The following is a 22873-nucleotide window of genomic DNA, read 5'->3' as shown; positions in this document are numbered from 1 at the left end:
ATTGCTTAGGGTGATGCCTGCCCCCTACCTCTTTAGACCTTTCATGGTCTTCCTCTTATGAGCATTTCCTGGTCTTTGAATCAGCAACCCGCACCCCAAGACAGTACCTCACACTGTTTCCGCAGTACACTGAATTAAAACCTGCAGCCAAATAATGTCTTCTGATTACTCCATGATTGCTCACCCTAAATGCCATTTCATACATGCTAGATACGGATATTCCTTAGAACATTCATTCTCATTTCTTTGTTTCTGTTTATTTGTTTTGGGGGTGTTTTTTGGTGGTGTTTGTTTGTTTTTGGGGACTGCTTTTATGGCTGCCAGCTAGAACTAGTCAATAGTATCTGGCAGTATCTCCTATTTCTAGATCCAGTAAAAAATTGGGATTGAGGGGTAGAAAGATTCTCCTCCATTTGTAGTCTGACTTTACTTGGATGATTTAAAACAATTCTAATATATGTTTTTTTTCTGGAAAATACCTATTTTAATTTCATATTTCCTACTATCTAGCATTCACTTTTTTTTTATAATGATTTTTTATTATATTATGTTAGTCACCATACAGTACATCCCCAGTTTCTGATGTAAGGCTCGATGATTCATTAGTTGTGTATAACACCCAGTGCACCATGCAATACGTGCCCTCCTTACTACCCATCACCAGCCTATCCCATTCCCCCACCCCCCTCCCCTCTGTGGCCCTCAGTTTGTTTCTCATAGTCCATAGTCTCTCATGTTTCATTCCCCCTTCTGATTACCCCCCCTTTCTTTATCCCTTTCTTCCCCTACTGATCATCCTAGTTCTTATGTTCCATAGATGAGAGAAATCATATGATAGTTGTCTTTCTCTGCTTGACTTATTTCACTTAGCATTATCTCCTCCAGTGCCGTCCATGTTGTAGCAAATGTTGAGAACTCGCTCTTTCTGATTGCTGAGTAATATTCCATTGTATATATGGACCACAACTTCTTAATCCAGTCATCTGTTGAAGGGCATCTCGGCTCCTTCCACGATTTAGCTATTGTGGACAATGCTGCTATGAACATTGGGGTGCATATGGCCCTTCTCTTCACCACGTCTGTATCTTTGGGGTAAATACCCAGTAGTGCAATGGCTGGATCATAGGGTAGCTCAATTTTTAACTTTTTAAGGGACCTCCACACTGTTTTCCAGAGTGGCTGTACCAACTTGCATTCCCACCAACAATGTAGGAGGGATCCCCTTTCTCCACATTCTCTCCAACAATTGTTGTTTCTTGCCTTGTCTATTTTTGCCATTCTAACTGGCGTAAGGTGGTATCTCAGTGTGGTTTTGATTTGAATTTCCTTGATGGCTAATGATTTTGAACATTTTTTCATGTGTCTGTTAGCCATTTGTATGTCTTCATTGGAAAAGTGTCTGTTCATATCTTCTGCCCATTTTTTGATTTGTTTATTTGTTTCTCGTGTATTGAGTTTGAGAAGTTCTTTGTAGATCTTGGATACCAGTCCTTTATCTGTAGTGTCATTTGCAAATATCTTCTCCCATTCCGTGGGCTGCCTCTTAGTTTTTCTGACTGTTTCCTTGGCTGTGCAGAAACTTTTAATCTTGATGAAGTCCCATAAATTCATTTTATCTTTTGTTTCTCTTGCCTTTGGGGATGTATCATGAAAAAGGTTGCTTTGGCCGATGTCGTAGAGGTTGCTGCCTATGTTCACATTTTTTTAAGTAAAAATACAGGCATGTTGTTTTATCTGGGAAGTAGAGGTGGAACCTAAAAAAGGAAAAGCAAGCTAAATCAGTGCCAAAAGAGGTGGTTTGAGCATAGTCCCAGTGTACTGATCCCAGCAACATCATCTTTTTGCTAACCCAAAGTAAAAACATATATCTACACATGATTTCTTATAGCTACTGTTAGGATAATTGCCTATAAATCCACCAAAACTGCATCAAAGCTTATTATAATCCTCATATTATCAAAGGATTTGATTTGCACCATTCCCTGTCTGCTGATCTTTACCTTCTATTTTCTCATCCAATTCTCAAAAAATTTTCTGGCTGCCATAAAACTTACATTTTAATATCCAATATAATACTCTTCCTTTGCCTCCATGCAACAGGCCTGGCATGATCACATGAACACCGTGTGTCATCTACTCAATATAAACTTTTTTTTGCTCGAAATAAAAACAAATAGCAGAGAGGCCATGGCAAAGCAAACAACATTCATTTCAGAACATGACCCAGAATTAGTAATCATTATTACTTTATTCAGTCTAAAAGATCTACCTATATGTTTACCTTTTGTTTTTTTCAACTCAGTCTTTCATTCAGTTTAGTTATTTTTGAAATAAATTTTTTGTAAGTTCTTTCTGTGGGAAACTGTTAATGATAAACTCATTTGCTTCCACTTAAATTTCTTTAATCTTCATTTTTGAATGATGATTTTGGTAATTTAAAAATTTTAGGTTGACTTTTTTTTCCACGACTTAAAGATGTTCATCTACTATCTTCTGGCATGTATCATTTTTTTCTGAGAATTATCCCATTGATCTAACAGTTTCTTTGAGGCAATATTTTCTCTATATTTATATAAAATGTTTTTATACTTGGTTCTCCAAATTTGCTCTAATAACCAATTATAAACTAGTTTCATTTGTTCTACTTGTAAATTGTGATTTCTAAATCTGAGAATTTGTATCTTTCATAAATACCAGGAGTATTCTTCAAATATTGCCTTCCTCCACATTGCATTTTTCTACCTCTAGAACACTTAATAGACGTATAATAGCCCATTCTGTTCTAGTCCATTCTGTCTTCTATATATCTTTATCCTATTTAATATTTCCCATATTGTTATAGTGCTATATTCTGTGTAATTTAGTCAGTTATGTCTTCAAGTTTACCATCTCTTCATTTTAGTGATGGTATTTTTTTTACACATTATACTTGTTTTTTTTTTAATAAATCTGTCTTGTTTTTACTAACATTTCACTTTTTTTGTGTTTCCAAAAAATAAGTCAAGCAGAAATAACTTTAATAATTGTAAACAAACTTTTTGTGAATATTTGTAGTCAGTAATTCTAAAGTCCCATAACTCCAGATCTAATTATGCCACTGTAGCACAGTTGTTTAAAAAAAAGCCATTATTATTTACAGAATTTCCTCATGATCATAATATAAATACTCCTTTATAGCAAATTTCAGGCTATCAATGTTTTAAAAACTGGATGTCAATATTCTCGAATACTCAACAAGTTTTCATAGGCTTTCGTGAACCAATTCCAGCACCCTGTTTATTATCTCTGCTACTTCTCACTCATTGTGCCTTTTGTAATTTTGGATTAAAAACTCATGTTTGGCACAATTGAATTTTTTTTGTTTGTTTGAAATCTTACATGGCCTTAATTGAGGGAGTTTCTCTCCAGAGAATTTTTATTTTATTTTTCCAGGCACTTTAAGGATTTCATCGATGAAGGAACACTTCTCATATTTACTTTTTGCCTCTAGGATTCCCATACTGTGAAGATAGAATAATTTCAAATTACCAATATGGGTGAGGGAGGCTTTTGATGAAAAATGATCAAAGGAGAGTTTTTTTCCATACTGGGCTAAGGAATGAAACAGACTTGCTTCCTTCTCATGTCCCTTTGTCACTGGATAGAGATAGTCTTCATTTTGGACTCCTCAATACTTTGCTGACTTTTTGAGAAGGTTAGTTTGTATTTAAAAGTGTATTAGTTACATTTCATCCATCGAATTAGTTGTTCTAGAGAAGATTAATAAGGTACTTAATTTTCTATATTGCCAGTAAGAGAAGTTTACATAGAATTTTATGCCAATTTCAATCAAATATACTAACCCTGCTTTAAAATTTTAAATATTATCAGTAGGTTAAAAAGAAAATTTTAAAACACCTCTGTATGAGATGGTATAGCATTGTAATAAGAGTAGGGATGTAAAGTCAGAACAAGTAGGGTTTAATTTAAATTTCCCCACTAAACCCAGAAATTACACTACTAGGTGTTTTTCAAAGGATACAAAGATAGTGATTTGAAGGGGCATATGTACTTCCCCAGTGTTTATAGCAGCAGTACCCACAATTGGCAAAACATGATAAAAGCCTAAATGTTTTCCATCAATGGACGAATGAATAAAGAAGATGTGCTGTATATATATAACGGACTATTACTCACCCATCAGAAAGAATGCAATTTTGCCATTTGCAACAACATGGATGGAACTAGAGGCTATTATGCTAAGCAAAACTGGTCAGTCAGTGAAAAACAATACCATAAGATTTCACTCATATGTGGAATTTAAGAAACAAAAGAGTTAAAAATTGAGCTACCCTATGATCCAGCCATTGCACTACTGGGTATTTACCCCAAAGATACAGATGTAGTGAAGAGAAGGGCCACATGCACCCCAATGTTCATAGCAGCATTGTCCACAATAGCTAAATTGTGGAGGGACCCAAGATGCCCTTCAACAGACGACTGGATTAAGAAGATGTGGTCCATATATACAATGGAATATTACTCAGCCATCAGAAAGAACGATTACACAACATTTACAGCAACATGGATGGGACTGGAAGAGATTATGCTAAATGAAATAAGTCAAGCAGAGAAAAACAATTATCATATGGTTTCACTCATTTATGGAACATAAGAAATAGGAAGATCGGTAGGAGAAGGAAGGTAAGAATGAAGGGGGGCGGGTAAACAGAAGGGAGAACGAACCATGAAAGACTGTGGACTCTGGGACACAAACTGAGAGGTTCAGATGGAAGGGGGTGCGGGATTGGGATAGGCCAGTGATGGGTATTAAGGAGGGCACATATTGCATGGTGCACCAGGTGTTATACGCAAATAATGAATCACGGACCATTGCATCAAAACCTGGGGATGTACTGTATGGTGACTAATATAACAAATTAAAAATTATAAAAAACAAAACAAAAAAAAACCCCAGATGAACATAGGGGAAGGGAAGGAAAAATAAAATAAGATAAAAACAGAAAGGCAAATCATAAGGGGCTCTTAACTAAAGGGAATAAAGTGAGGGTTGCTGGAGGGGAGGTAAGTTAGGGGATGGGGTAACTGGGTGATAGGGATCAAGGAGAGCACTTTATGTAATGAGCACTGGGTGTTATATGCAACTGATGAATCACTAAATCCTACCCTGAAACTAATAATACACTATATGTTAACTAACTTGGGTTTAAATTTAAAAAAAAATACATAAATTTCCCCACTAATAGCTGCAGGACCTTAAGAACACACTGCAAACTTTACACATCTTTATTTTCTTTTCCATTAAGCTTACATAATGAGAGTTATGAGGGCAAATGAAATGATAGATCTAAGGCACATAGCACAGTGCCTGGCCTATGTTTAGTAAATTGCGCCTTCAAATATCTTTTATTTCTTGGAGCCATTTATGCAGATATTATCATTGGCAAAATATATATTTAACTTTAATGCAAAATATATTCTTGTGTCTTCTGAAAGTTTTTAATTATTTCTTTGTAGGAACCATCAAAAAATCAATGCAGTTATCTTGGAATTGACATTAATTTACAGAATCACAGATAGTAAAAGTACTTAATTAATGTAATAGTTATTGAATATTATTATTGTATATAGTTAGGTTCCCAAACCATATGCTTCCCATGGACGTATAATCTGAAAGAAAATGTATGTATTTTACACGGTAGGAAAATTTTGTAAATGATTGAAAATATTTCAGTTGATTTTTTTTTCTACCTTTGTAGAAGAATGTCCTACTTGTTTTGATTTTTGTAAGTGTTTTGGTAACTGTTTGGGATAGAGCCTATCACTCCAGGAGTATGCTGAAGTTACAAAAGATATTCACCAATTTGATCTACCAAAGACAGAGAGAAGAATTTGTGTTGCTTAGGATGGGACTGAGAGAAGTAGAAGAAGTGAGATGAAAAAGGAACTAAGTGAGATGTGTACTGTGTGTTCTACTTCTCTTGGCCAATCAAATCTTTATAAATATTCTGGGGCGCCTGGGTGGCACAGCGGTTAAGCGTCTGCCTTCGGCTCAGGGCGTGATCCTGGCGTTATGGGATCGAGCCCCACATCAGGCTCTTCTGCTATGAGCCTGCTTCTTCCTCTCCCACTCCCCCTGCTTGTGTACCCTCTCTCGCTGGCTGTCTCTATCTCTGTCGAATAAATAAATAAAATCTTTAAAAAAAAATCTTTATAAATATTCTATTAAAACATGGAAAATGTGTGGTATGGGCCCCTCTCCACTCAAATCTGTGTACACTGCCTTTGTTTTTAGGCATCTAATGTAAATGAAGAGAAAATGAGATTCTGATGTTTTTCCTTTGTTGATGACCTGTGTTTTCTTTTTTCTTTTCTTTTCTTTTTTTTAAGTTACCTTATGGTAGTCACCATACAGTATGATGACCTGTGTTTTCTGCCTGTGTTTCTTAATCCTTAATCCTTGAATTTCAGTAATTTCATCAATACTTAGCTCTTTCTTAATCCATTATTTTTTCCTGGAACAGAATAAGCCCTTTTTTATTTGAAACTCCAAGTCTTCTTATATATTAGCAAAGCATTCTCTATTACCTTCAGAGATTTTTTGTTTTATGTTTTCTTTCCCTTTTTCATGGTCCCCAATAATAATCAATATCTTATAGCTCTCTGGTCTTGGCCTTTCACACCTACCATCCTCTCTCTACTTTAAGTTCTTTTATACTTCATTTGGTGATTTTTCTCAAAATCTCAACATCATGTCTCTGGTAATGTTGAGCATCTTTTTATTTATCTGTTGGCCATTTGTATGCCTTCTTTGGAAAAATGTTTATTCAGGTCCTCTGCCCATTTTTTAATCAGACTTTTTTTTTTGGTGTTGAGTTGTATAAATTCTTGATATATTTTGCATATTAACCCCTTATTAGATATATCATTACAAATATCTTCTTCGATTCAGTATGTTGCTTTTTTGTTTTGTTGTAGTCCCAATAGTTTGATTTTGCTTTTGTTTTCTATGCCTCATGAGACATATCTAGAAAATGTTTCTATGGCTAATGTCAGAGATTATGATTTCTTCTAGGAGTTTTATGGTTTCAGGTCTCACATTTAGGCCTTTAATCCATTTTGAGGTGTTTTGTTTTGTTTTCATATGATGTAAGAAAGTGGTCCAATTTTATTCTTTCGCAAGTAGCTCTCCAGTTTTCCCAGCCCCATTTATTGAAAGGACTGTCTTTTCCCCATGTTTAATCTTGCCTCCTTTGTTATAGATTAATTGACCATATAAGTGTGGGTTTATTTCCGAGCTCTCTATCCTGTTACAGATGCATATATATTTGTTTTTACGCCAATGTCATACTTTTGTGGTTGCTGTAGCTTTGTAATAAAGTTTGAAATTTGGGAGCCTTATACCACCAGCTTGTTCTTCTCTCTCAAGATTGCTTTGGCTATTCAAGGATTTTCATGGTTCCATACAAATTTTAGGAGAATTTGTTCTAGTTCTATGAAAAATGCTGTTGATATTTTGATAGGGATTACATTGACTCTGTAGATTTCTTTGGATAGCACGTACATTTTAATGATATAATTCTTCAAATCCACAAACATGGTATACATTTCCGTTTGTTTCTGTCCTCTTCAATTTCTTTCATCAGTGTTTTATAGTTTTCAGAATACAGGTTTGTAACCTCCTTGTTTAAATTTGTTCCTTGATATTTTATTCTTTTTGGTGCAATTATAAATGGTGTTGTCCTCTTAATTTCTCTTTCTGCTACTTTGTTATTAATGTATAAAATGTGACAGATTTTTGTATATTAATTTTGTATCCTGCAACTTTACTGAATTCATTTATCAGTTTTAATAGTTTTTGATGGAGTCTTTCATGTCTTTGTATAGAATATCATGTCATCTGCAATAATGACAGTTTTACTTCTTCTTTTCCAGTTTGGATGCCTTTTCTTTTTCTTGTCTGGTTGCTGCAGCTAGGACTTTCAGTACTGTGTTGAATAAAAGTTGTGAGTGTAGAATCCTTGTCTTTTTCCTAATCTTAGATGGAAAGTTTTCAGTTTTTCACTATTGAGTATGATGTTAGCTGTGGGTTTTTCATATATGGTTTTTAATATGGTAAGTTTTGTTCCCTCTAAACCCACTTTGTTGAGTTTTTAACGTGTATTTTGTTAAATAATTTTCTGCATCTTTTCAGATAATCTTATGATTTTTATCTTTTCTTTTATTAATGTGATGTATAATACTAATTGATTTGAGAATATTGAACCACCTTTGCATCTCTAGAATAAATCCTGCTTGATCATGGTGAATGATTATTTTAATGTTGAATTTGGTTTGCTAATATCTTGTTGAAGATTTTTGCATCTATGTTCACCAGAAACATTGGCCTATATTTTTGTGGTGACTGCATGGTTTTGATATCAGGGTAATGCTGGTCTCATAGAATGAATTTGGAAGAGTTTCTTTCTCTGATTTTTTGGAATGGTTTGAGAAGAGTAGGTATTAACTCTTCTTTAAATGTTTAGTGTGGGATGCCTGGGTGGCTCAGTCAGCTAAGCATCTGCCTTCAGTTCAGGTCATGATCCAGGGTCCTGGGATTGAGTCCCCCATCAGGCTCCTTGCCCATCAGGGAACCTGCTTTTCCCTCTGCCTGCTGCTCCCCTTGCTTGTGCTCTCTGTCTTACTCACTCTCTCTGACAAATAAATAAATAAAATCTTTTTAAAAAATAAATGTTTAGTAAAATTCACCTGTGAAGCTATTTTTTCCTGGACTTTATTTGTTGGGAGTTTTTTATTATTATTATTACTGATTCAATTTCATTACTAGTTAATGTCTGTTCAAATTTTCTGTTTCTTGGGGTGCCTGGGTGGCTCAGTCATTAAGCGTCTGCCTTCAGCTCAGGTCATGATCCCAGGGTCCTGGGATCGAGCCCTGCATTGGTGTCCCCATATTGGGGTCCCCGCATTGGGCTCCCCGAGTGGGGAGCCTACATCTCCCTTTCCCTCTGCCTGCTGCTCTCCTACTTTTGCTTGCTATCTCTTTGTCAAATAAATAAATAAAACCTTTAAAAAAGTTTTTTCTGTTTCTTCCTGATTCAGTTTTGAAAGACTAAGTATTTCTAGGAATTTATCTATTCCTTCTAGGCTGTCTAATCTGTTGGCATATAGTTTTCCATTATGATCTCTTATAATCCTTTGTATTTCTGTGGTGTCGGTTGTTATTTATCCTCCTTCATTTCTGATTTTTTTAATCCTTTTTTTTTCTCGGTGAAAATGCCTAAAGGTTTATCAAATTTGCCTATTTTTTCAAAGAACCACCTCCCAGTTTCATTGATCTTTCTTATTGTTTTTAAGTCTCAGTTTCATTTATTTTCGCTCTAATCTTTATTACTTCCTTCCTTCTAGTAGATTGGGCTTTGTTTGTTCTTTTTCTAACCCTTTAAAGTGGAAGGTTAGGTTGCTTATTTGAGATTTTTCTTTTCTCTTGAGGTAGGCAGGTATTGATTTAAACTTTTCTCTAAGAACTACTTTTGCTGCTTCTGAAGGATTTGGGACTATTGTGTTTTATTTTCATTTGTCTGAAGGTATATTTTTATTTCCTCTGATTTCTTGGTTGATCCATTTATTGTTTAGTAGCATTTGCTTAGCTTCCATATGTTTGTGTTCTTTCTAGATTTCTTTCCTCATAATTGATTTCTAGTTTCATAACATCATGATCAGAAAAGGTGCATGGTATAATTTCTATCTTGAATTTATTGACACTTGTTTTGTGATCTGATATGTGACCTATTAAGGAGATTAATTCTCTCTTATTCCTGATATCTTTGAGAAGCCATTATTCTGCCTTTCAAAGCCTCTTGTTATTTATTGATAAAACCTGTGTGAATTTCTCTTTTGATCCAATATGATGAATTATGATGGCAAATTTTCCAGGATTGAACCATTCTTTTCCTCAGAACAAGCTCTACTAGAATAAATTATAGTGTTCTATTTTTAATTCTGCAGAATTCAAGATGTTAGCTCATTTTCAGATTTTATCTATTTTTTATCATGACAACTTAATCTTTATTTCTGGTATGATGTTTTCATGTTAAGTGTGCTTTATAAAATACATAGGGAAGGTTTTGACTTTTTTTTTAAAGATAGTATAAGAGAAATCTTCTGCCACTAAAGAAATGAAGACTTAGGCTGTGACATTGTCAAAGTCAATTTTGATAATTCATATTCCATAAAACTCTCCATTTTCTAAATTATCAAATTTATTTAAGTGTTTCATTTAATATTGTTTACTATTGTTTTCTAATTCTTCTAATTCTTCTAGTATCTGTAGTTAAAGTTTCTTTACCACACATCATATGAACCACTTTTCCTCCTTTTCTTTGTTTAATTTTCTCTCTTCTACTAATGTCTTTATTGAATGCTTAACTCATTTGTTTTCATTATTTTTTCACAAAAAACTATATAATTCTTTCTATGTATATTTGTGTATTTAACTGTATCTCATTCATTTTGATTTGAAATGTTATTTTTGTTAATGTCTAGATGATTAATAATTTTTATGTAAATTTCCTCATTGATCAAGGGTTTAACTAGAAAAATGTGTTAAATGCCGTTAACTTTGATTTTTAATAAAATAATGTTATGATGAAACAACATAGTGTTTATTTTTTCAGAATTTATTAAAGATTCCTTGTACTGTATCAGTTTAAATTCTCTATCTGTGCTTATTAATTGTGCACTTGATATGTAAAATATGAAAGAAATATAAGAATATTCCCACTCTGTTTTTATCAAGTTTTCTTTTTTTCTTTTTTTAAAGGTTTTTTTTTTGTTTTAAGTGTTTGGCTTCTGTATTGTTTGTTTCATAAAGGCTTATGCTTTATGTTTTCTTTGAGGGGAATACTTTATCCTTAATATCCTCACTTTTGTCTCATTTAATGTCTTTGGCCTTGAATTCTGTTTTATCTGTTATTAATATTGCTTCTCTTGCTTTCTACATGTTGTATTTACCTGGTTCACTTTTTCTCATCTTTTAATTTTCTGCTTCTTTTCCTGTTTTTATTGTTTTTCTTAAAAACTACAAATTTAATTTTTTTAACCCAGCCTGACTTTCTTTGACATTGACATTTGTTGGGGTAATCAATATATAAGCTTTTATTTCTTCCAATACATTTTATATATATTTTATGTATTTATTTAAGTATATTTGTTACTTAAATACTCCTTTTCTTACTTTGCTGGGTTGGTTAACTTTTCCTTCATTTTCTTTTCCCCATTCAGTACTCACTCATCCATTGTTAATTTGTTAATCTTTTTTTCCATTTTGTTAGTGCTTACCTTCTCATTCTGAAGATTCATAATTAAACTATATTCCTCTTTAATTATATCAGAATTAAACAATAACTATGCCTGTAACGTTTTACCAAATTATTTTAATAACACATACTAACTAGATTCAGAACCTTTTTCTCTCTCTTCCCAAGTTCCTACAACTTTTTTGTAACATAGTTCAGAATTTTTACTACTAGGCTATACGTAAGCTATCATTTTTCCAGGAAACCTTTATCTTGAATATTGGGTTTATCATTCCCTTGAGTTATTTTATAAATTTTCTGAATATCTATTTCTATCAACAATATATTCTTTAGTTTTGAGGATTGTTTTACCACTTTATAAAAATGGTATCATATGGCACATGTATTTCTGCAATTTGACCTTATTTACCTAACATTAGTGAAGCTCTTTATTCTGATGTGTATTATTCTGTTTTATTCATTTTTTACTGCACTATATTATAACATTCTATGACTATCATCCATTCTCATTTTTTTAAAGAGAGAGAGCACATATAAGCGGGGCAGGGAGAGAGAGAGAGTCTTAAGTAGGCTCCACACGCAGCATGGAACCAGTCACAGGGCTGGATCCCACAACCCTGAGATCATGACTGAGCCAAAATCAAGAGTTGGATGCTTAACCAACTGATCCACCCAGGCACCCTCCATTCTCATTTTGATAGACATTGGTTTCCATTTTGAAGGCTATTACATACAGTGCTGCTATGAAATTTTGCACATTCCGTCCCTCAAAATAACATTCATCAGGATGAGTGAGAGACAACTATTAAGTCAGTCTTTCATTCTGCTTCCCATTACCCTCATGTCCACTCCCTAGTATCTGAGCTCCTAGTATCTGAGTCTCCTCTCCTTCCAGGAAAAAAATGAAAGCTCCCATGCATATTACCTCCCAAAGACAGACACAGTAGGTGGGAGAATAGTACAGTGGAAGTGGTTACACCTCTAGTCTCTACTTAGGTTACCCAAACCTCCAGATGCTATTGTTTTTCGGAAGTACATAAATAATATTGTAAATAACACTATTGTTATTTAATTCTGAGTGCTTTTTTCCATTATTTGTTTTCTCAACAAAATGCTGGAAGTACAGTTATATGAAGTTCTATAGATTTTTAAAATTTTTTTAATTCTTTGTTTTTATTGAAGTATAGGTGACTACAATGTTATATTAGTTTCAGGAGTACATCATAGTGATTTGACAATTCTATACATTACTCAGTGCTTATAACAGTAAGTGTAGTCACCATCTCTCACCATAGAAAGTTATTACAATATTATTTGCAATATACCCTATGTTGTACTTTAAATCTCTGTGACTTATTTATCTTATAACTGGATGTTATACCTATTTTGGCCAGGCCCCAACCCACCTCTTTCATTCTTCTTTTTTTTTAATTGAAGTATAATTGACACACCCTGTTACCTTGGTTTCAGTTGTACAACATAGTAATTCCTCATTATGTTATACTCTGTTCACAAGTGTAACTACCATCTGTCATCATACAGTGTTGTTACAGCACTACTTACTATATTTCCTATGCTGTAACTTTTACCCGGGTGAAATATTCATTACAAAACTGGAAGCCTGTATCTCCCACTCTCCTTCACCCATTTTGCCCATCCTCCCATTCACCATCCCTCTAGCAACAATCAGTTTCTTCTCTGTATTTATGAGTCTGTGTCTGCTTTTTGTTTGTTTACTCATTTTTTTTGTTCTTAGATTTCACATGTAAGTGAAATTGTACAATATTTGTCTTTCACTTTACATAATATCCTCCAGGTCCATCCATGGTGTCATAAATGGCAAGATCTCATTATTTTCTATGGCTGAGTACTATTTCATTGTGTGTATCTATGTATGTATGTATGTATGTATGTATGTATGTATCACATCTTCTTTATCCATTCATCTATCACCAGACACTTGGTTTGTTTCCATATCTTGGCTGTCGTTAATAGTGTTTCAATAAACATAGGGGTGCATATGTCTTTCCAAGGTAGAGTTTTCATTTTCTTTGGATAAATACCCAGTAGTGGAATTACTGGATCATATGGTATTTCTAATTTTTTGGGTAACCTCCATACTGTTTTCCATAGTGTTTGCACCAATTTACATTTCCACCAACAGTGCGTGAGGATTCCCTTTTCTCCACATCCTCACCAACACTTGTTTTTACTTGTCTTTTTTATTCTAGCTATTCTGGTGTAAGATTTAAGATTATATCTCCTTGTGGTTTTGATTTGCACTTCCCTGTTGATTACTGACGAGCATCTTTTCATGATTAGGTTGCCCATTTGTATGTCTTTGAAAAAAACACTCTGTTCAGATACTCTGCCCATTTTTTTTTAAATTTATTTATTTGACAGAGATAGAGACAGCCAGCGAGAGAGGGAACACAAGTAGGGGGAGTGGGAGAGGAAGAAGCAGGCTCATAGTAGAGGAGCCTGATGTGGGGCTCGATCCCATAACGCCGGGATCACGCCCTGAGCCGAAGGCAGATGCCCAACGACTGTGCCACCCAGGCGCCCCTAAGATACTCTGCCCATTTTTTAATCAGATTGCTTATTTTTTATATATTGAACCTTTACTGGATATATCATTTGCTAATATCCTTTCCCATTCAGTAGGTTGCCTTGTTCGTTTGTTGAGTTTCTTTCACTGTGCAAAAACTTTTTTATTTTGGTATAGTTCTAATAGTTTAATTTTGCTTTTGTTTCCCTTACCTGAGGAGATATATCTAGAAAAATGATGCTAAGGCTGATGACAAAGAGGTTACTCTCTATATTTTCTTTAAGCACTTTTGTGCCTTCATGTCTCATATTTAGGTCTTTAATCCATTTTGAGTTTAGTTTTTTATATGGTATATGTGGTACAGTTTCATTCTTTCGCATGTGACTGTTCACTTTTCACAGCAACATTTTTGAAGAGCCTGTCGATTAATTGACCTATAGGTGTGGGTTTATTTCTGGGCTCTTTATTGTGTTTCATTGATTGGCGTGTCTATTTATGTGCCAGTACCATAATGTTTTCATTATTCTAACTGTGTAGTATATCTTGAAATCTGGAATTGATATATCTCTAGCTTTGTTCCTTCTCAAAATTTCTTTGGCTATTCAGGGTATTTTGTGGTTCCATACAAATTATAATATTATTTGTTATAGTTTTGTGAAAAATACTATTGCTATTTTGATAGAGAATGCATCAAATCTGTAGATTGTTTTAGGTAGTTTGGATATTTTAACATTAATTTTTCCAATACACGACCATGGTTTATTTTTCTATTTGTTTGTGTCATCATTTTCTTTGAATTATGCCTTAAAGTTTCAGAGTTCATGTCTTTCACCTCCTTCATTAAATTAATTTGTAGGTATTTTATTCTTTTTGGTGTGATTGTAAATGTAATTGTTTTCTAAATTTATCTGTTACATCATTATTAGTGTATACAAATGCAACAGATTTATGTATATTAATTTTGAATCCTGAAACTGTACTAAATTCATTTATTACTTCTAATAGATTTTAGTGGAATCTTTAAGGATATATATATATATATATATATTATAATGTATATGTATATGTATACACATGCATATGTGCATATACATACATATATATGTGTGTATGTATATATGTATGTGTGTGTGTATATATATGTATATGTATATATATATGTCATGTCGTCTGAATTTGTGACAGTTTTACTTTTTCCTTACCAATTTGGATGCCTTTTGATTCTTTTTCTTGTCCAATTGTTGTGACTAGGATTTCCAGTAAAGCATTGAATAACAGTGATGAGAGTGGACATCCTTGTCTTGTTCCTGATCATAGAGGAAACACTCCATGTTTTTCACCATTGGATATGATGTTAGCTATGGGTTTTTCATATATGGCCTTTATTATGTTGAGGCATAATCCTTCTAAACCCACTTTTATTTTTAGAGTTTTTGGTATGAATGGGTGTTGTATTTTGCACAAATGCTTTTTCTGCATCTTTTGAGTTGGTCATATAATTTTTATCCTTCCTCTTGTTTATTTGATGCATCACTTTGATTGCTTTGTGAGTACTGAATCACCCTTGTATCCCTGGAATAAATCTCACTTGATTGTGGTGAGTAATTTTTAATGTATCATTGAATTCTGTTTGCTAATATTTTGTTAAGGATTTTTGCATCTATGTTCAGCAGAGATATTGGCCCGTAGTTTTCTTTTCTTCTAGTGTCTTTATTTGGTTTTGGTATCAGGTTACTGCTCACCTCATTGAATGAATTTGGAAGTTTTCCTTCCTCTTTTATTTTTTGGAATAGTTTGAAAATAATAGGTATTAATTTTTCTTTAAATGTTTGGTAGAATTCATTGTGGTGAGGCCATCTGGTCCTGGACTTTTGCTTGTTAGGAACTTTAGGTCACTTTTTCAGTTTTATGGCTAGTAATTGAGTCTGTTCAACTTTCCTTTTTCTTCCTTATTCAGTTTGGGAGATTGTTTATGTTTCCAGGTATTTATCCATTTCTTCTAGGTTTTCCAGTTTGTTGGCCTATAATTTTTTGTAGTAGTCTCTTATACTCCATTGTATTTCTGTGGTATCAATTATTTCTCCTCCTTTATTTCTGTTTTTATTTATTTGAATCCTCTCTCTTTTTCCTTGATGATTCTGGCTAAAGTTTTGTCAATTTTGTTTACCCTTTTAAAAAATCAGCTCTTAGTTTCATTGATCTTTTCTATTGTTTTTTTAGTCTGAATTTTTTTTTTATTCTGACATAATCCTTATTATTTCTTTCTTTCTACTAGCTTAGGAATCTGTTTGTTCTTCTTTTCCTAGTTCCTTTAGATGTAAGGTTGGGTTCTTTATTTGAGATTTTATTTTCTTGAGGTAGACCTGTATTGTTATAAACTTTCCTCTTAGAACTGCTTTTCCTGCACCCCAAAGATTTTGGATCATTCTGTTTTCATTTTCATTTCTCTCCATGTATTTTTGTATTCCCTCTGATTTCTTGGTTGACCTATAAATTGTTTAGCCTCTGTGTGTTTGTGTTTTTTCCAGTTTTTTCTTATAACTGATTTCTAGTTCTATATCATTGCGGTCAGAAAAGATGCTTGCTATTATTTCAATCTTCTTAAATTTATTGAGAATTGTCCTGTGGCCTAACATGTGATCTCTTCTGGAAGATATTCCGTGTGTACTTGAAAAGGATGTATATTCTGCTGTTTTTGGATGGACCGTTCTGTATAAATCTATTAGGTCCACCTGGTCCAAGTGTCACTCAGAGCCACTGTTTCTTTGTTAATTTTCTGCCTGGATGATCTATCCATTGATGTAAGTGGGATGTTATGGTCCCCTAATGTTATTGTATTACTGTCAATTTCTCCCTTTAAGTCTCTTAATATATGCTTTATATATTTAGGTGCTCCTATTTGGGGTGCATAGATATTTACAATTGTTATGTCCTCTCACTGAATGATCCCTTTATAGTAATGTAGTGTCCTTTGTCTTTGTTTTAAAATCTGTTTTGTCTGGGGGCACCTGGGTGGCTCAGTCACTTAAGCGTCTGCCTTCAGCTCAGGTTATGATCCAGGGATCGAGTTCTGCATCAGGCTCTCTGCTCAGTGGGGAACGTGTTTTTCCCTTTCCCTCTCCCTCTACCACTTGTGCTCTCTTGTTTGCTCACTCTTTCTCAAATGAATAAATAAAATCTTTAAAAAAATCTATTTTGTCTGATGTAAGTATTTCTACCTTGACTTTTTCTTTTTCAATTCCATTTGCATGATGCATATTTTTTTTACTTCTTTTTAAGTTCAGTCTGTATGTGTCTTTAGGTCTGATGTAAGTTTCTTCTAGGCAGCATAGAGTTGGGTATTGTCTTTTCATCCATTCAGTCATCTTGAGTCTTGATTGGAGCTTTTAGTCCATTTACAGTTAAAGTGATTATTGATAGGTCTGTAATTTTTGCATTTTTATTCATTGTTTTGTGGTTTGTTTTATAGTTCTCTTCTGTTCCTTTCTTCTTTTCTTGTGGTTTGATGACTTTCTTTAGTGTCATGCTTGGATGCCTTTCTTTTTTGTGTGTATTTTATCATAGGTTTTTTTTATTTGTAAGTTTACCATTGGTTTTAGATATAACATCTTATGTGTAGAGCTGTTTACGTTAAGTTGATGGTCACTTAAGTTTGAATACGTTCTATAAGCACTAAATTTTACTTTCTCATCCACACCTTATGTATATGGTGCCATATATTGCATGCCTTTGTGTATCACTTGACTGATTTTTAGAGATATAATTGATTTTAGTACTTTTGTGGTTTTGGCTTCACATTGGCTTTACAAGTGATTAAGCTACTACCTTTATTGTATGTTTGCTTTACCTGTGAAATTATTTTCTTTTGTAATTTTCTTACTTCTAACTACGACCTTTTTTTCCCCACTCAAATAATTTCCTTCAACATTTGTTTTAAGTCTGGTTTAGTGGTGATGCATTTCTTTGACTTTTGTTTGTCTGGGAAGCACTTTATCTCTCCTTCAATTCTGAATTACAGCCTGCCAGGTAGAACATTCTTGGTAGTAGGCTTTTTCTCTTTCACTATTTTGAGGACCTCAGGTCATTCCCTTCGGCTTACAAAGTTTCTATTGAAAAATCAGCTTATACTTTTATGGGGTTTCCCTTGTATGTAACTGTTTTCTTTTCTCTTGCTGCTTTAAAAATTTTTTGCTTTATCATTACTTTTTGCCATTTTAATTATTATCTATCTTGATGCAGACTTCTTTGGGTTCATCTTGTTAGGGGCTCTCTGTTCTTCCTGGACTTGAATGTCTGTCATCTTGTTCAGATTAAGGAAGTTTTCAGCTATTATTTCTTCAAATAACTTTTCTGTCCTGTCTTTCTCTCATCTCCGTCTGGGATCCATATAGTGCAAATATTATTACTCCTCATAATGTTGCTGAGTTCCCTTAACCTCTTTTCATTTCTTATTCTTTTTTTTTCTCTTTCTCATTAAGCCTGGTTGCTTTCCATTACATTGTCTTCCAGATGGCTGATCTATTATTCTGCATTCCTGTAATCTGCTATTGATTTCCTTCAGTGCATTGTTTCAGTTATTGAATTCTTCATCTCTAACTGGTTCTTTTTGTACTTTCCATCTCTTTATTGAAGATCTAACAAATGATCCATACTTTTCTCGTCCATTGGGTATCATGACTATTACTTTGAACTATTTATCCAACATTGGTTATTTTCATTTCATTTAGCTCTTTTGCTGTAATTTTGTCTTGCTCCTTCATTTGGGAGAGATTTTTCTGTCTCTTCATTTTGCCTAACTCCCTGTGTTTGTTTATATGTATTTGGTAGGTCAGGTATGTTTCCTGGTATTGAAAGTAGTGACCTTGTGAAGGAGAGGTCCTGTGGTACTCTGTAGCACAATGTCCCCTGGTCACCGAACCAGGTGCTCCAGGGCTGCTCCTTGTGTGTGCTATGTGTACCTACAATTGTGGCTAATCTGCAGTTGCTTCCAGCCCAACCAGCTGCAATGACCCAGTTTTCCTGCTGGGCACACTGGACAAGGTTTGGTCCCCATACTTTTGAAGGTCTTGTCTGAGGTTTCCATGGTCTTATTGGTGGATGGGGCCAGTAGTCAGACCAAATGTCTGCAATTAGCCACCCTGCCACAATTTCAGGTGTATGAAGGTTAAGTCTTGCTACCTGCACAGGCAGCTAAAAGGCTGGCTGCTGGAACTGTGGGCATGCTGATATATGAAGTTCTTTCCCCCTGACCTCCCACTTTCCCAGGGCCAGAGACACTTTGGAGGGATACCTGATGAGGTGGGTGGGGTTAGATGGGGTGGGTCCATAGGAGAACATCATTGTTGGGTATACAGTTTTAGCAAGGTAAATGGAGAGTGTTTGTACTAGTTCCCGCAAGAATGGGCGTTAAGCCCACTGATATTTAAAGCTCTTGAAGTTAAGCCACACTAGTATTGAAAGCCCTATGTTATGTGGACTCATCTTCCCAGTGCAGGTGCCCAGTGCTGGGAGTGTGTAGTGTGGGGTCTGATCTGCTTGCTTTTCCAGCTTCTGATGTCCCTCCCTTTTGGAGTCAGTCCCACCAAGGTTTCAGTCCCAGTGTGTCTCCACCCCTCCTACACTTTTCAATGTGCCCTCCTCTCCACAAATAACTGTGGAAGGTCTGTTCCACTAGTCTTCGGGTCATTTTCAGAGTTAGTTGAATAGATGTAGCTATTATCTCAGTATGTCTATGATACAAAGTGAGCTCAAGATCCTCCTACCCCATCATCTTACATACTCTGGGCTAGCTCTCAACACATTCCTAAAAGAATAAAACCCAAAAGAAGATTCAATATTTACTGCAAACTATGTTTTAAGTAATGAAGTCTGTAGCATTAGCTTTTGGGAGGCAGTCCTGTCAGAATATTTACTGATACTGAGCTTAGTCTCTACTGAAAGCTGTTTGCCTTTTCATACATATTGCTGCAATGTTCCATAATCCTCCATTAGATACTGGTGTAAATATTCATAACACACCAACCCAGAAAATGCTGGTGTAATTAATTCTTTAATCCAAGTCTGAGACCTAACATTTTACTGATTCAATTTCATTTTATTAGATTGATGTTAAAACCTACAATGCTCTAATTCTAAGACTTAAGAAAAATAACAGTCTGCTGGAAGATTTAGTTTATATGTATTTACATGATCTTTTCTTTTTTTCTTAATAGGTAGAAAGTTTAAAAAGTTCAATAAAGTCAGAGTTATGAGAGCATTGGATGCCGTTGCTCTCCCACAGCCTGTGGGCATTCCAAATGAAAGCCAAGCCCTAAGCCAAAGAATCTCCTTCTCACCAAGTCAAGATATACAGTTGATCCCACCATTGATCAACCTGCTAATGAACATTGAACCAGATGTGATCTACGCAGGACATGACAACACCAAACCTGATACCTCCAGTTCTTTGCTGACAAGTCTTAATCAACTAGGCGAGAGACAACTTCTTTCTGTAGTCAAGTGGTCTAAATCATTGCCAGGTAATAATAATTTGTATATAGTAGCATAGAATGAAAATTTTACTGTATTTCTTGTACTAGTAGATTGTTGAAGTCTATACAGTAAATTAAACATAGTGTAAACAGCATGTTATAGTATGCATTTCAGCAGTTCAAAATACTTATCAAGGATCTTAAATAATCTGTTACTTGTCTAAGACCCTACTGTGTGCTATGGAAATACAAAAGTCATAGATAACACTTTGAGTCTTGATGATTCAAGAATTACATGCATGAGACAGTTAAGGAACAGCATAAGTTTATGTGTCCAAGCACAGATGTTATAGTAGTTAAGAGAAAGACAAACTGACCATCTTCTTAAAAATGTCTAGATCATTCTAAGTGCTAATTTAACCAACCTCAAATGGTTGAAAATAAAACTGAATATATCTATTCATATAACATATTAAAATAGTATTCAGAGTACAGTGGGGTGTTAAAGTTAATTAAGAAACATAACTTATAAACATATATAAATAATTTGGACATAGGGAAATGAACTTCCTTCCAGTCACTATTTTCTCTAATTTATACTCAGACAAAGCAGATAACAGTGAGAATCTGGCTTGTACCATCATGAAAGGATTTAAGTCACTTTATTTATAAACTAGTTTTGCTTCCTAAGTACAACTCCATAAAAGGATGCAGTTTTTACTTGGCTAAATCTGAGACAGGAGAGCCAGGAGAATACATGGGTAGCCATTGTTTGTGGAGGCATTAATCCCATAATTAGTAATAGAGCATTTTTAAAAATTATATTCTCTTCACACCAAAAATATCCTTATACTTTTTTAAACCAGTTGATTTTTCCAGTGTCTGATCAAGAATTAAACATATTATGACATTTTAATCTCCAAGCAAATTCAATAGTCCTTTTTAAAGAATTTTTTTCTCAACTTGCCTTAATGTATTTCTGTTATTATTTTACCTGAAAGGTTTAAAATTCAATAGATGACTTGTTATTCAAAATTCAAGGTTATTTGAAACAGAAAGAAAAATAGATTCCTGTTGAATCTTTTAAAAAATACATGTTGAGAAAAATTAATAAAATTCATTATTCTAATGGAGATAAAGTAATTTTATAGAAAAATGCAAATACCCAGGTTCTTATTAGCTCCATTGTTGCTGAAAATCTTGGACAGGAAAATTTTTTTTCCATTAGAAAATTTCTGAATTTTTTAAAACTTACTGTAAAGTCGTTATCACTTTTGATAGATCTTTGTTAAATTGAGATATTACAATAGGATTGAACTTTTTCTGCTTAAAAATAGGAGTATTTATATATGTGCTTAACTTTTCTCAGTTTTTATGTTATTTAGAAAAGGTGGTTTCTTTGATTTTGATTGATACAGTTTATTTACAGTTTTTGCATTTTGGAGGTTCTTTACTGTTTAAAAAGATTCTACTATCAGTTAGAAAATAATCAGCTATAGCTTAAAAGATAATTTATTCACTTTGGGTAAAAGCTAAGTGAACATTTTAAGTTGAAACATTTACCCGTGAAGACTTTTCATCTTCACATTCTCAAAAAGAGTGAGAGGAAATTTTAACACTGAATTTAGCAGCAACTTTTTTAATGTTCCAAAAATGTAATTTGTAAGTAAAAAAAGAATGATGACATCCACCAGTATTATAGGTACCATTTCCATTAACTATAACAATAAGGGAAGCTTATTTGATAATTTAATTTGATAATATAGATTAACAAATGATTGTGTGGCCCATGATCTTTTAAGATATATTTGCATGGTCTGCATACTGCATGAATGATGAAAATGGTCAATGAACCAGAGTGACCATATTGAACTATTTGAAAGGACTCATGTAAAGTCAAGTCAAACCTTCCAGTTGACTTTAAACCAGAATAAGTTTTTGCTCACTTGATTCACTCAGTAAGTGTCTATTGCATACCTTCTGTGTGCATGACCTAACAATTAAACAGTAGTGTTAGAAAGAAAAGCCAGAAGTCTGGGCTCATGGTGTGAACACATTTTGGTGCAACATACCCTAATATTTGGTCTTCAATTTTGCACATGAGAGAAACTTATTTTATCCATTCACTCACATGTTACTTGTTCTGTGAAAGATCAACTTTTGTTAAATGAGGCCTATTAATAAGTCAGGATGTCAGTTTACTTATTTATAGTACAAAAAATGATGCTGCTAGTAAAACATGTTGACAGGTCAATACAATAGGAAAGTGTATTTTGGAAGTCAAATTAGGATCAGATGCAAAATAATAATCATAATAAAGGTGACAGTATGCCTGAGGAATCCAAGGCATATATCTACAGGTCCCTGAGAGGATGCTTGTTGCCTGGTCAGGGCCTCATCATTTTTTCTTTGTCTCTGCTCTTCTATTATCTTGGACCTGCTATAGTAATTGCAGCTGATCTGACATCTCTCTCATAATATTTTAGAGATACCATTGCTCCTGTATAATGGAGATTTATAAGATGCTTTAGCCTCATGAC

At 34.0% G+C, this 22873-nt stretch overlaps 1 protein-coding gene across 2 annotated transcripts in view; it reads left to right on the top strand.

The window, feature by feature from the left end:
• The window catches only part of PGR (progesterone receptor), a 117754-nt gene that overhangs the window by 52658 nt on the left and 42223 nt on the right, over positions 1-22873 (top strand). For both annotated transcript variants that reach the window (XM_048217404.2, XM_057316808.1), the window contains exon 4: positions 20076-20381. In XM_048217404.2, the coding sequence (XP_048073361.1) occupies positions 20076-20381 (306 nt within the window). The remainder of the gene's footprint in view (positions 1-20075; positions 20382-22873) is intronic.

The sequence above is a fragment of the Ursus arctos genome, unplaced genomic scaffold (genome assembly GCF_023065955.2).
Source record: "Ursus arctos isolate Adak ecotype North America unplaced genomic scaffold, UrsArc2.0 scaffold_22, whole genome shotgun sequence".
Classification (NCBI taxonomy): Eukaryota; Metazoa; Chordata; class Mammalia; order Carnivora; family Ursidae; genus Ursus; species Ursus arctos.
This window is presented reverse-complemented; position numbering and strand designations above follow the sequence as displayed.